The sequence below is a fragment of the Grampus griseus genome (genome assembly GCF_964374135.1).
Source record: "Grampus griseus genome assembly, chromosome: 5".
Taxonomy (NCBI): domain Eukaryota; kingdom Metazoa; phylum Chordata; class Mammalia; order Artiodactyla; family Delphinidae; genus Grampus; species Grampus griseus.
The window spans coordinates 52,948,780-52,962,820 of NC_138998.1; the positions used below are offsets into that span (position 1 = coordinate 52,948,780).

The 14,041-nt window shown below is 32.6% G+C and overlaps 1 protein-coding gene across 1 annotated transcript in view; it reads left to right on the plus strand.

The window, feature by feature from the left end:
• Positions 1–14,041, plus strand: part of NAALADL2 (N-acetylated alpha-linked acidic dipeptidase like 2) — a gene marked incomplete at its 3' end in the record, with an annotated part of 1,060,707 nt that overhangs the window by 655,781 nt on the left and 390,885 nt on the right. Inside the window, exons 7-8 of the mRNA XM_082654140.1 lie at positions 9,164–9,256; positions 11,915–12,120. Coding sequence (XP_082510266.1) covers positions 9,164–9,256; positions 11,915–12,120 — 299 coding nt within the window. The remainder of the gene's footprint in view (positions 1–9,163; positions 9,257–11,914; positions 12,121–14,041) is intronic.

Here is a 14,041-nt window from a genome sequence, read left to right on the forward strand (position 1 = left end):
GTATACAGTTGATGCCTTTCCTTCTTCCTCTACAAGAATGCCTTTCCCACTCCATTATGGCTCTGACAACCAAGCCAGGCACTGTCACACATGGACTATTTACCCTATATCAAGTGCTTTCCCTATTCCCCACCTGAAATGCACCCCACTCAGGCTCCCACACTGTGTGTTGTTCAGCTCTTAAATGGGGATAACCTTAGTCAGCTTTAATGACTTCTCTCATTACACTGTTCCCCCTGACAGTTACTTTCCTTTCCATATTCAGACTTACATACACACAGACATACACAATATCCTCCTCATGCTTGGGCCCTGATACCCTGTGCTAAACTACCCCAATCCATTTGGATGCCTTCCTTTCCTCACATGGTCTTCAACCCGTTGCTCTGGGCCACAGTGGCATCATCTTCTACTGCCACTGTCAGAGGTGCTAACCTTGGACAACCCGTGTAATGACTTTAGGACTGATTCACTCATGAAGAGAAAGGAAGGGAAGAGGAAGAAGAAGAAAACATACATTGTTTATGAGTACATGAATGTTTAATTCACATAAATATTCTTGAGCAGTATATTTCTTTCTTAGTTTTTTCTTTACATTTAGCAGTCTGTAGTTAATATTTATCCATGTTGTCAAAGGTACATTTACTTCATTTCTTCTAAGTGCTATAGAATATTTAAAGAGTAGCTTTACTCTATTTGATACATCCATTACTCCAAGGATGGATGCCTAGATTGCCCTCACTTCCTTGTTGCCAAACATTCTAGGTTCAGATTTCCTCTTGCTATTTTTTATTTCTTTAACAACATTAACTTATGACCTTCTTGTATTATGTTGTTTTTGACATGCTTGGTACCAATCTGATTCTTGTTTTTTCTGTAAGCGGTCTACTTTTTGACTTGGGGAACTTTTAGTAATTTTTTCTTTGTCTTTCATGCCTTTAAATTTTGTGCTAAAGTATGTAGATGCTTCTCCTCTTCTCTGGAAAGATAATAATAAAAATAAATATTTTCTTGAACTATTTTCTCTCCTCCATTTGTTTTTCCTCCTTCTGGTGTTCTTTCTAGAACTCCCATTTCTATTCATTGTGTCTTTTACTTGTATGTTTATATTTTATGTTTTCATTCCTTTCTGTGGTTTCTTGGAAAAAATTCTGAATCTGATCTTCTATATCTTGAATTTATTTTTCATTTATATCTATCTATTCCTTACCATCTCTCTCTACTCTCCCTACCTATTGGTATATTTCTTTCAATTATTCTATTTTTCATACCTCTTATTTCCTCTTTTTAAAAAAATGTTTTCAGGCTGTTTCTTATTACTAATGCAGTCCCTTTTCTTTTAGCGAGTTTAGTTATAATGCGTATTTTTAAATTAATGTATTGTGTGTTTTAATATGTTTACTTTGAGTATTATATGTGTTCATTGTGTTAACTTTCGTTTATGAGAGTGTGGATCTCAGATATCTAGATACTTTAGCTTGGGAGTTCATGTTGCCCTGGAGGAATTAGCCATCTTCTTGTGACTTATAGGAGGGCAGACCTGAAGTCAGGCCCCAGTTTATATCTTCATGGGTTTGTATAATGAGAGAGAGTCATTGTGTTCCAGTTACAATGAAACTATTCTAAACCACCATCATTTTCCTCTGGTTCACCAGGAAGCCCCAGTTTTCAGAGATTTGATGTTATAAGGAGAAGACAATCCCCTTAAGGTTTTAATTTCACCATCCCTGGGATTTGGAAAAGAGAAATAAATGCCCAGAGTTCAGGTTTGCTTAAGCGTCTTTATGACCAGTGTTTCACCCCAACTGACACAGGCAGGACTTCCTAACCCAACTTATTTATTTTATTTATTTTTTAACTTTAATAACATATTTTATTTAATTCAGTGTATCCAAAATATTATCAATATATTGTCATCAATATGCAAACATAATAATGAAATAGTTTACATTCTTTTTTCATTCTAAGTCTTCAAAATCCAGTGTGTATTTTACATTTATAGTACATCTCAATTAAAACTACACACATTAAAAAAAAATTTTTTTTGCAGGTTTTGTGCTTTTAATAGATTGTACTTTATAGACAGAGGTCTTTCAGAACTAAGCCACTGTTCATTAGGTCAAACAATTTTAGCCTTTAAACCTTTTCATTTAAATGTGACTTATAGGGACTTCCTTGGTGGTGCAATGGTTAGGAGTCCACCTGCCAGTGCAGGGGACACAGGTTCGATCCCTGGTCCTGGAAGATCCCACATGCCGCAGAGCAGCTAAGCCCATGCGCCACAACTACTGACCCTGCACTCTAGAGCCTGTGTGCCTAGAGCCTGCCACCACAATGAGAAACCTGCACACCACAATGAAGAGTAGCCCCCACTCACTGCAATTAGAGAAAGACTGTGCGCAGCAACAAAGACCCAATGGAGCCAAAAAATTGTTTTAAATAAATAAATTTATTAAATGTGACTTATATTCAGAAAACAACACAAATCATAATTGTAGAGCCCACTTAGTTTTCACAGTTGAGCACACTTATGTAACCAGCACCCAGATCAAGAAACAACACAACAAGCACACCTAGGAGTCCCCCACCAGTTACACCCCCAGGTAACAAGTATAGTTATTTTAAAGTCCTTGTCTGCTAATTCCAATATCTCAGTCACCTATGGATCTACTTTCATCATCTATGTTTTCTTTGCTTATCAGTTATATGATCTTGCCTTTTCCACATATCCTAATTTTCTTTTCATGGAAAGGCATTTTATTTTAAATATAGCGGTGTTGTAAATGTCAATCCCAAACTCTCAATCTATCCCTCCCCCTCTCCAACCCTTCCACTCTTGTAACCATAAGTTCATTCTCTAAGTCTGTGAGTCTGTTTCTGTTTTGTAAATAAGTTCATTTGTATCATATTTTTTTAGATTCCACATATAAGTGTTATCATACATTTGTCTTTCTCTGTCTGACATACTTCACTTAGTATGATAATCTCCAGGTCCATCCATGTCACTGCAAATGGCATTATTTCATTCTTTTTAATGGCTGAATAATATTCCATTGTATATATGTACCACATCTTCTTTATCCATTCATCTGTTGATGCACATTTAAGTTGCTTCCATGTCTTCGCTATTGTAAACAGTGCTGCAATGAACATTGGGGTACATGTATCCTTTTGAACTGTGTTTTTCTCCTGACATATGCCCAAGAGTGGGATTGCTGGGACATATGGCAACTCTAGTTTTAGTTTTTTAAGGAACATCCATACTGTTCTCCATAGTGGCTGTGCCAATTTCCATTTCCACCCACAGTATAGGAGGGTTCCCTTTTCTCCACACCCTCTCTGACATTTTTTATTTGCAGATTTTTTGATGATGGCCATTCTGACTGGTGTGAGGTGATATCTTATTGTAGTTTTGATTTGAATTTATCTAATAATTAGCAATGTTGAACATCTTTTCACGTGCCTTTTGGCTATCTGTATATTTTCTTTGGAGAAATGTCTTTACCTAACCCAATTTATGTTTAAGTTATTAATCTCTCTTTTTAAATATGTTACCATAAATATACATTTTACCTAAGTTCAATCATTATATATATCTGTATATTTGTATTTGTATTCTGTTCTTTTCACTTCTAGTGTACCCATGTTTCTACATATTAATTTATATTTTAACAGCCACACATTTTATTGCAGTTTTCTAAGTAATTTTCCTGTTTGGGAAATCTATGTTGTTTTCTGTAATTGCTACTATAATTGTACTGCAAAGAGTACAATTATTCTTGTAGAATAAATTCCAAAGTGCAAGATTGCTAATATTATTGCTATGAAGAAGAATATTACTTTACCTATGGGTTGTTTAAATTAGCAATGCCAACAGCAATATGAATGTGAAAGTTTATCCAAGATTTTACTGATATTTATTATTAAAATAGAAAGTGTGATCATAGTGCTGCTTTTAGTGACGGAAAACAGGCTCTATGTGCATTTGTTTTCAGACATGGGTATGGAATACTATGAAACAACATATATTAGGATCAACATCATGTGTGGGGATGTAAATAAATAGATTAAAGGCTGCTTTTTGCTATGTTGCATGCCATTATTTGGACCTGGTCTTGGCCCTGTGACACATAAGGAAGTCCTTCTGTCAGTTGAAAAGAACCTTCTGTCAGTTGAAAAGAACCTTCTGTCAGTTGAAAAGAACCTTGCAAAAAAGGTTGTGTTCAACTTTCTCAGACCTCTGTGTTTCTTTTAAATAAAACTCTTAGACTTAAGGCTGTAGAAGAGGGCAGGTAAAATAATTTGAAATCTGTTCATGCAAATGTCTAGGAACTCTGTATGAGCCATAAGAAAAAAATGTCTTTAAAGGCATCTGTCAAAAAAGAAAGTAAAATGTCCAGAAGGAAACATGAAGACAATGAAAAATCAGAGAAATAAGCAGAAAAGTTGACCCTCTGGTCACCTAGTTTTGGGAGGTCATGGATCCCAGTGAATTAGGTAAATTAGAGTGGGAATATAGAACTCACAGGGGGACAAAAGACATGGTTATGAGCCTATAGGGAGAAAGGAGTTGTAACTAACATCTATATAAACCAGGATCATGGAGTTGAAGTAGAAAAACTAGAAAGAAATCCACCCACTGATGGAGAAAAGCTTTCTTCTGCCTGAGCTCTGGATAAAAAATTTTAAAAAAATCTTTTTTAATGTCTCTAGAAATAAAAAATCCTGGCTCAGAATTTTCATTAACATTGTAGTATAGAAACATCAAGCCAAAAAATTAGCATAAAAATTGTGCCCAAGCCAGAAATGCCCCTGGGATGCCTGACAAAAGCAAATGCAATGCTGGGAAAATAAGTATTGGAGAAATACTAAGCAAAAGAAAGATAGGATAATTATATTAATGGGGGGGGGGAGAATTTAGGGAGAAAAATTGGGATAGAAACAACATAAAGAATAATTGTTCTATATAATCTATATAGAAACCAGGAAGTTGTAGCAATTCCAAACTTGCATACATGTAACTAAGTAGTCTAAAAATATAGAAGGAAAAATATTATACTATTGCCAAGATAAATTGATAAATTAGCATCAAATGGGAAACTTTAACATGTCTCAATAATTAACAGAGAGAATATGTAGAACAGTTAATAAAGTTATAGCCACACAGTTTTCAAGCTTGGTTTACTGGACCTATATATGAAATGCTACATCCCTGTAATAGGAAATACACATTCTTTATATGGAACATACACAAAAATGTTTATTCTCTATTTATCAGATGTAATAGGCTACAGGGTCACAAAACTCACCTAAAATCAAAGTATCAGTAGTATATAGACCTTGCTCTCAGTTCATAATTAAATTAAGCTAGGTATCAATATTAAAACAGTAACTCACACCTTATATTTGAATATTTTAAGAATTCTTTGAACTAATACATTTATTATAGAAATAATTATCATAGAAATTTAAAATGCTAGAATTTTAAATTTATATATATATATCAAATATATATCAAATCAATTTATATATATATATATACATATATCAAAATTAGTGTGCTTCACCACAATAGAAAATCTGTAGCCTTAAAGACATGTATAAAGATTAAAAAGTAATGAGCTAAGCGTTTTAACTTAAAAATTTAGGTTAAAAAACGCCAGAGAATATATTCAGGCAAAACTTAACAAAGATACTAATAAGCGTAGAATATAATATTGGAGCAAAAAATAAAGAAAAAAATATTGAGGATCCACAAATCCTAAAACTGGTTTTCTGAAAATTCTAAAAAATTAGCTAAACTCTGGTAAAACTGATGAAGGGAAACAAAAAAGACAGAAGTAAATTGATCTTAGAAATAGGAAAGGAAACAAAATTATAGTTAAATGACAGTATTTTTTCTGAAGCATTAGAATAAAGCAAACAGCTAAATGCATTTAGAAGAAATAAACATGTAAAAATCTGAATTTACTTATATTCGTTAATAATTTGAAAATATTAAGTGAAATAAAATGAAAATATACATTGAGTGAAAAAGTACTCCTCCCTGCAACACACACAAAAAATACCAGGATGAAATAGTTTTATATACGAACACTAACTCTCCTTTGTAAAATGGATAATGTCTGTGCTACATAAACTCTTACAGAATCAATGAAAAGAAACAAAGATCACTAAACATTTGTGAGGTTATATAATCCACATATCAAAATCAGACAAGAAAAAATTGAGAAGTATAATTATCAATAAGCCACTTATAAATATATATGCATATATCCTGAAAATATTAGTAACCAAAGACAGAAAATATATCATGACCAAGAAGGGCTTATTCCAGGAATACATGCATTTTTTAACATTGTAAAGTGAAAAGCCTTGCAGTTATCTCAAAAGTTGATTCAACATCTGTTTATGCTAAAATCTATTAGCAAAGGAAGAGCAAAAGTGATCTTCCTTATAGAAGGAATTTCCCAGATACCTATAGCAAACTACGTAAAAAAAAACACAGTTGTAGAAACATTTTGTAGAAGTGAAGAACACAAGGAAAGGACGAAGGAATGCTGCTTTTACTGCCTCCATTCCACAGTGCACTGGCAGTCCTATACAAAATGATGAGAGCAGTAGATAAAAGCTTTACAGTTTTAAAAGGAATAAGCAAAACTATTTTTTGGTATATATCTACAGTGAAATTAACAAAAATAAAAACCCTATAGATTAACCATTAAAACCTATAGGAGATTAACAAGAAGGTTTGTTATAAGACTAATATATGAAATTAAATAGCATGCTTATACACAGTAAAATAATTATAAATGCTATATTTTGTTAACATAGCAGGAAAACCTTAAAAATAAATTTAATAATAGTTGTGCAAACCTTTTATAAAGAAAAATATAAAACTTCATAAAAGACATAAAATCAACTGAAATAAATTGAGAGGCATACCATATTCATAGATAAAATGCATGATTTTCTCAAATGGTTCCATTAATTTAATACAATCCTAATGAAATCCTGAAATGTCTTTCCATGGCACATGACGAACTAATATAAAAGTTTATATGAAAGTAGTGGTCCATAAATCCCCCCACATTGAATAATAATTAAAAGAGACGATGACAGTGACGGTGGTGGTGGTGGTGGTAGGGGACCCATTACTTCAGTCATGATAAAGTTATGTTAATTAAAACAGTATGACACTGCTTAAAATGAAATGCAGTAACAAGGATAACAGCTTCATTAATGCTTCACAGAGAAAAAGAGATCCAATGAGAATTAGTACATGTGTGTGCAAATGGAAATATAAATTGTAAGGCACTATATTAATATAAGGTAATATTTCAAGGAGTTTGCCTTACATTTGTACATATTATAAGGTTTTCTCATTGCTGAATTTGAAAAAAAAAATTAATATTGAATCTTAGATACAGCTGAAGAACCTTCTCTGGTTTTCTAACTCAAAAATAAGATGAAAATATTAAAAACAACAACTATAAGTTCATGACTGCCTCATCTAAAGTTCATTTATCTGGACAATTTGGAACAAACTTAGAACAGGGAATTAATGACTAAAAACAAACATATGATTTCAAGTGTATCACATTCTGGAAAAGGCAAAACTGTAGAGACATTTAAAAGATCAGTGGTTGCCAGGGGCTCAAGAGGAAGGGAGAGAGGAAAGTATAAGCAGGTATAGCGCAGGAAATATTTAGGGCAATGAAACTATTCTATATGATACTATAATTGTGGATACATGCCATTATGCTTAGGTCAAAACCCATAGAGTGTACAATACAAAGAGTGACCCTTAATATAAATTATGGACTTAATGTATTAATATTGTCTCATTAATGGTAACAGATATTGATCATGCTAATGTAAGATATTAATAATAGGAGCAGGGGAGAGAGGGTATTTGGAAACTCTGTGTTTTCTGCTCAGTTTTTCTGTATTTTGAAACTGCTCTAAAAAACCTCACAAAGTATAATACTTAAAAAATATTGAACAGAAATGCATAGCACGTAAATTAGAACTGCAATACTCAGATTACAATATTCACAATACACAATAAGCAGATTTCCTTTTCTCCTATATGAGGCACTCAGGTGTTCTCTTGAGGTCTCTTTATTCTTGTTTAGTTATAATTTTTTCAGTGTACTGATTTTCTATTTAAATTGTTAGTAGGGCACATTCAAAGAAAGAAGCAACTTATTTATCATAACAGTTTTCATATAGCAGTAAGAAGTGACATTTGAAGGCCCATCAGTATAGCATGTCTACTTTGCATTGCTTGCTATCTAATTGCCACCCTCTCCCCAACAGTACCACTTGGCTGCCCTTGGACCTCTCCTAGAGAAACCACCTTCCCACCCCCACCCCCAGCCCCCAGACTTCCCAAGATACATCAAATACAGGATTAACACATGTCATCACCAAAGACCTTCAAAGACCACTTCAGGGCTGTGACTGAAGTCCTTTCTGATTGGTGTCTTTGCCTTATTTGTTGTCAAAATTTTTGAATATCAAGCATTAATAGAAGAACTCAAAGAGGCAGGGCAGGTGGCAGAGATTTAGTAGAGAGGTGAGAAACCTACAAACACAGGTAGAAATGAAAACTCCAAGATTTGAAAATAAGTGTAGCTTTAAGAATCTGTATTCTTTTAATTTGTGTAATGCTTTATAGTTTTCAGTGTGATAATGTAATAATGAATCATACAAAAAAAGTTAAATCATCTTCACATGCTATTTTTCTGAAGCTAGACAAGTACTTAAAATTCTTTGAAAATATTTTTATCTGATTTTTTTCATTTTTAAAAATATGAGTTGTCCACATCTCCTTGAGGTCTTGTTCTGTGTGCTTTCCTGTTGAACCCTACTGCAGTTTTTAATGTGAAATTTAGAATTGCCTATTTATGGTTCTGAAATTCTATGAGGCTAGCAATTGTATCTTAGTCATCATTATATAACAAGCACCTAAAATGTCTACACAAAGTTTCAAATACATATTTGCCGAAAAATGTAACGTTGGTTATCTAGAAAAATTCAGTTGTTTGGAATTATTTGTCTGATCATATTGGATAAATAAATTTGAATGCTTTAAGAAAAAAAAAAAACAGCAGAATATAGAGAAACAAGTATCTTTTAATTTTCTTTTCCCCCCCAGAAGAAAGAATTGTCAGCATGCAAATTCAGACAGTCACAAAATTTGAAACAGTTACTAATGTTGTTGGATATTTAAAGGGCTCGACATCTCCAGGTAAGTAGACCCAAATATTTATAATCTACACTTTATATGAAATATCACAAGAAAATGCTCTGTAACTATTTAATAGCATAGTTAAATGTCCTACTTTAGATGTAATTACAAGTTCATACCACTCTAAAGGGTGGTATATAAAACCAAGAAGCAAGTCTTTATTCTTTCTTACCACATCCCTTCAAAGATAAATCATAGTAGAGAATGTAAGAGGGAAACAAAACAAAACAGAGAAAACAGAGTTTAGATTTGTTAAATTGGCATGTACCTGTGAGTAAAAGCTATAGAAACCAATGTTTTCTTTTTCTTTATTCACTGTAACACCATTGAAGATTTTATTTATATCAAGAAAAGACTTTTTTAAAAAGGAAATATTTTAGTTTTAATTATGTGTTTTTAAAAAAAATAAAAATTTTGGTTTTCAAATCTTTCATTGTTAGTCTGTGTCCCATCTCTGACCCTTGGTCCACTGACAATTCTGCCTAATGTTTGCATGGCTTAGGTTTTGAAGGTGCTTATGAAAAGGATCACCTGGTTACATTTTAAATAGTTTTATACCTTGTTATGGGATGCTTATGGAATCTTCAGATGATACTATATAGGCTAAAAAAGTGAAAATAACTGACAAATATATTAACAAATTAACAACACTTCTGAACATATTGTGAGGTTGAATGACATATTACTGTCTGCGGTGCTTGTTTTACATGGTAGAATGCAGTAGTCTTTTAGTACATTTGTGTCATTGCTATTGATTTGGTTGGGATATTTACTGAAGTCATCCTTGGAGCATAATTCTTCTCCATGATCTTAGTCAAACTGACTCCATAATTGCTAACCCAGGAAATTCTGAGATCAAGTTTTACATTCCCATCAAGTTTCCTGCCTGCCAACTCTTTAAAAATTCACGGACATCTTCTCTCTGGTTTCCTTACAGTAGCAACCTCTGATGAACAACCTCTGATCATAATATCTTTAAATACAAGATATAAATGAATTTGGAAATTGTTACTATTGCATTTCAACCATTTCAACAAATTTATATCATAAGGATCTCTAATTGAAGCATTAGAAATATTTATCATCATTGCTACATTCGCTAGTTATTTTTGGAAAACCAAACTGTACAAAATTATACTCACTATAGGATAAAAAAAAAAAAATTATTGAATTCAATGTAGAAAAAAACCCCCAAATTTAAAAAATCAATTTACTAGTAGTATTCCTAGGTGTATAATATGTAAAGCTTCTCAATTTTATTTATTTGAATTCTACACAAAAATATTGGCTGTTCATTCACATACTTTTCTTATTTAATGACTCTGAAAATTAGAAATAACCATCAGTTAGTATTAAGGTTTTTATATATGGTTTATCCAGAATACAGACAATTCCAACAGAATTTTTATACATATCTGGGAGATGAGTGAATCAATTCAACATTGCAGGCACACTGTGTATACCATTAATTAAGTTTTGATAAATTGTTGACAGATCAAATTCATTGTTGGTTCCAATATCAGTGTGGAAAACTAAAATAGTTTCACACAGTTATGTTTCCAGTAAAGTAGTGTTTTGATGCCATGAAGTCAAGGTGTGATTCATTCATTCCATACATGTGTAGTACTTATTATATGTCAGATGTTATTCAAAGTGCCTTACAAATAGTAACTAACTTAAAACTCAAAAAAACTGAATGATGTATGTACTATTTTTATTCCCATTTTATGGTTGAAGAATTTAAGGCATGAGAGCCTAAATAAGCTTTCTAAGGTCATACAACTAGTAAGATGAATGGCCTGGATTCAAACCCAAGCAGTTTCAAACCATCAAGTTATGGGACATCTCCTAAGGAAATGACACTTAATGAAGAAAAATATTTTTACACAGATTGTAGGGCTACTTGATAAAGTAAATTCAGCTGTGTACCAACATTCACTGGCAAAATCAGAGGAAACTCTGGAGATACATTTTTAGTCTACCTTATTACTAACAATTGTCAGCAATATACGTTATTCAGAAGCCATCAATGTGTCATGGAGATCTTTCTAGTAGTGTGTCTAATGGATTTTGTATGATTATGTGAAATAAAATATGCAAAAAAGAAAAAGTATTTGGATGACTTTTGATGATGATTTATTTTTTCCATCAGAAAAAGGAGAGGGTCTAAAACTCTAAGTTGGAAGTGAAAACTGATTCCCTACATACTTCATTTATTGCAAAGTCCATACATGACTACCACATTTTTAATACTTACAGCTACTGAATAACTGTTCCCTCAAATGTATGAATAGTTCATTAATACTTACTGAGCATATACACATTGTTTATAGGGCACTTCCCACTATGATTCTGGCAAAATGTTAGATAAGGGTTTCATTGTGGCATATTTGTATACTTCATTAATTAATATGCATCTTGAGACGACAGTAATATGGATCTAAGCTTTGGATTCATAATTGAGTTCAGCAGCTGCCTCTGCTTTGATATACACACATGTGTGAGTCAAGACAGTGGGGGAAAAATGTTAGTTTTAATTATCAGAACAATTTTGCATAATTGTTGCTCGGTTGTGCAATAGGATCATGTAAATGTCATTAAATTTATTGTTAAGATGTATATTGTATTATAATGGCTCTTGTTGTCTTCTATTTGCAGACCGTTATATCATAGTTGGCAGCCATCATCATACCGCATACAGTTATAATGGACAAGAATGGGCCAGCAGCACTGCCGTCATCACAGCTTTTATCCAGGCCTTGATGTCAAGAGTCAAGAGAGGGTGGAGACCAGACCGCACTATTGTTTTCTGTTCATGGGGTGGAACAGCTTTTGGAAATATTGGCTCCTATGAATGGGGAGAGGTAAACGTGCATAAATTACTATGCCTTGCTCTCAAAATTGCGCAGTCACTCTCTCGCTCTCACTCTCGCTCTTGCTCTGGACTAAAGTAGACAAAGTCAAATTGATAAAGCCATGAACAAGAATGTGCGTCTCAACCAGGGTGTGCAGTATGCTCATTTGCTGAGATCACTTCTAAGAATGCTAGGGAATTAGAGTTAGACCACAGTGATTTGTATATGATCTACAGGTATCTTCTTCTTATTGCTACCAGACCTACACACTGTTACACCCACAGTGGTGTTTACCTGGTTATTGTGTTTCTTCTTAGGTTGACAGACACTGGACAAGAAAGGGTCAAGTGATACATACCATTACCTTTTTTTTTTTTTTAATTTTCTAGCAATTTTCTGGAATTAGGAAACAATCTTGTATGTAAAATGTTTATTAACTTAGCATTATACCTTACCTAAACAATATAGGGATTGGACTCAAAATAGCAGTTTCCTTCCTTCTACCCTTGTTTTCTCCCTCCGTTCAATCCTTCCTCCCTCTATTCTTACACCCCTACCTCCCTGCTCCTTCTTTTCTACCTATATCTCTACCTATCCACTTATCTAACTACCTTAGGAAGCCTTTGTTCAAATGAAATCTTGTGTGCAATGGATCACAGTTAGAATACAACTGGAGTACATTTTCAAATATTTCTGATACGTTTGTGTCTCACAAATGCACTGTGTTTTTAATGGGATATGACAACTTTGGATTGATGCCACATTAACAACAATAAAAACATCATAAAACTCTTAGATATTCTATTTATTTTTATGACTTTATAAAAAGAAGTTTAATGGAAATATGTAGGAAAAAACCTACACAACTTTAGCTAGGGAAATAAAACCATTTGATATCCTAGTTTGTATACTGCTTCAGCTTTGCAGAAAAAAATATCAAATATATAATGAGAAATTCTCATTTCATTTTTCATTTGATTACTCAAAAAAAGATAAAATGTCTATTGGCTATCAAGAAAAATCAAAAAAGGTATACAAAAGAAAATAGCAAAGATCTTTTTATTTTGAGAGAAAGAGGTCTTCAAAATGAGAAAAATTTTACAGTTGTAAAATTTATCAAGATTCACACATTGCAAATTGAAATGCTTTTCTGTATTCAAATTAGTGGTGTGAATTTTTTCCCATTACTCAAAAGAACTAGTTCAAATAAAGAAATTCCATTGCTGACAGAACATTTTAAAATTGACAGATTTTTAGTAAGATGGAAAATGTAATAGCTGAACCAATCTCTCAAACTTCTATTCCAAATTCCATACTTTAAGGATATAAACAATTTAAGAAACAATCTGGGGAGTGTATTTGTGATCTGGGATGATTTTACTAATTCAGAATTTTTTATCATAAAGAAAACAAGGTTTTAGTTTTCTTGTAACAATAAGGCACATTTAAAAAAAATGTCTTTAAGATTCTTTCCAAAAATTTATTCTACTATCTCATACAGCCTTCTCCATATCTATCTAATAATTTTCATAGTCAACTCATGTTAATTCTAAATTAGCATGTGTATTTCTAAGCTGTGTTCTCAAAGTAGGCTTGTGTAACATTAATAGTTCCTAACTTAAATTCCTAAATATCCTTAACCCCTCTGCATGGGAAAGTGAAGTGTACTGCAAATAGTCCTTGAATTTATTTGAGCATCATGCATGGTAACCTGCAGTTTGTTCAGTATTGTGGCCTTGTGTGTATGTGAACAATTACATTTTCAAATTAAGTAAATATTTTTGTAGTTAATAAAATATTTTGATTATTGACTGCATTGTACCTTTTGGTAATTTTATAGTTTCTCAATCAACAGATACTAAAAATACAACTACTATACTGTGGGGAGTCTATAGGAAAAAATGTTTATGGTAGAAAAGTTTCTTCCTAT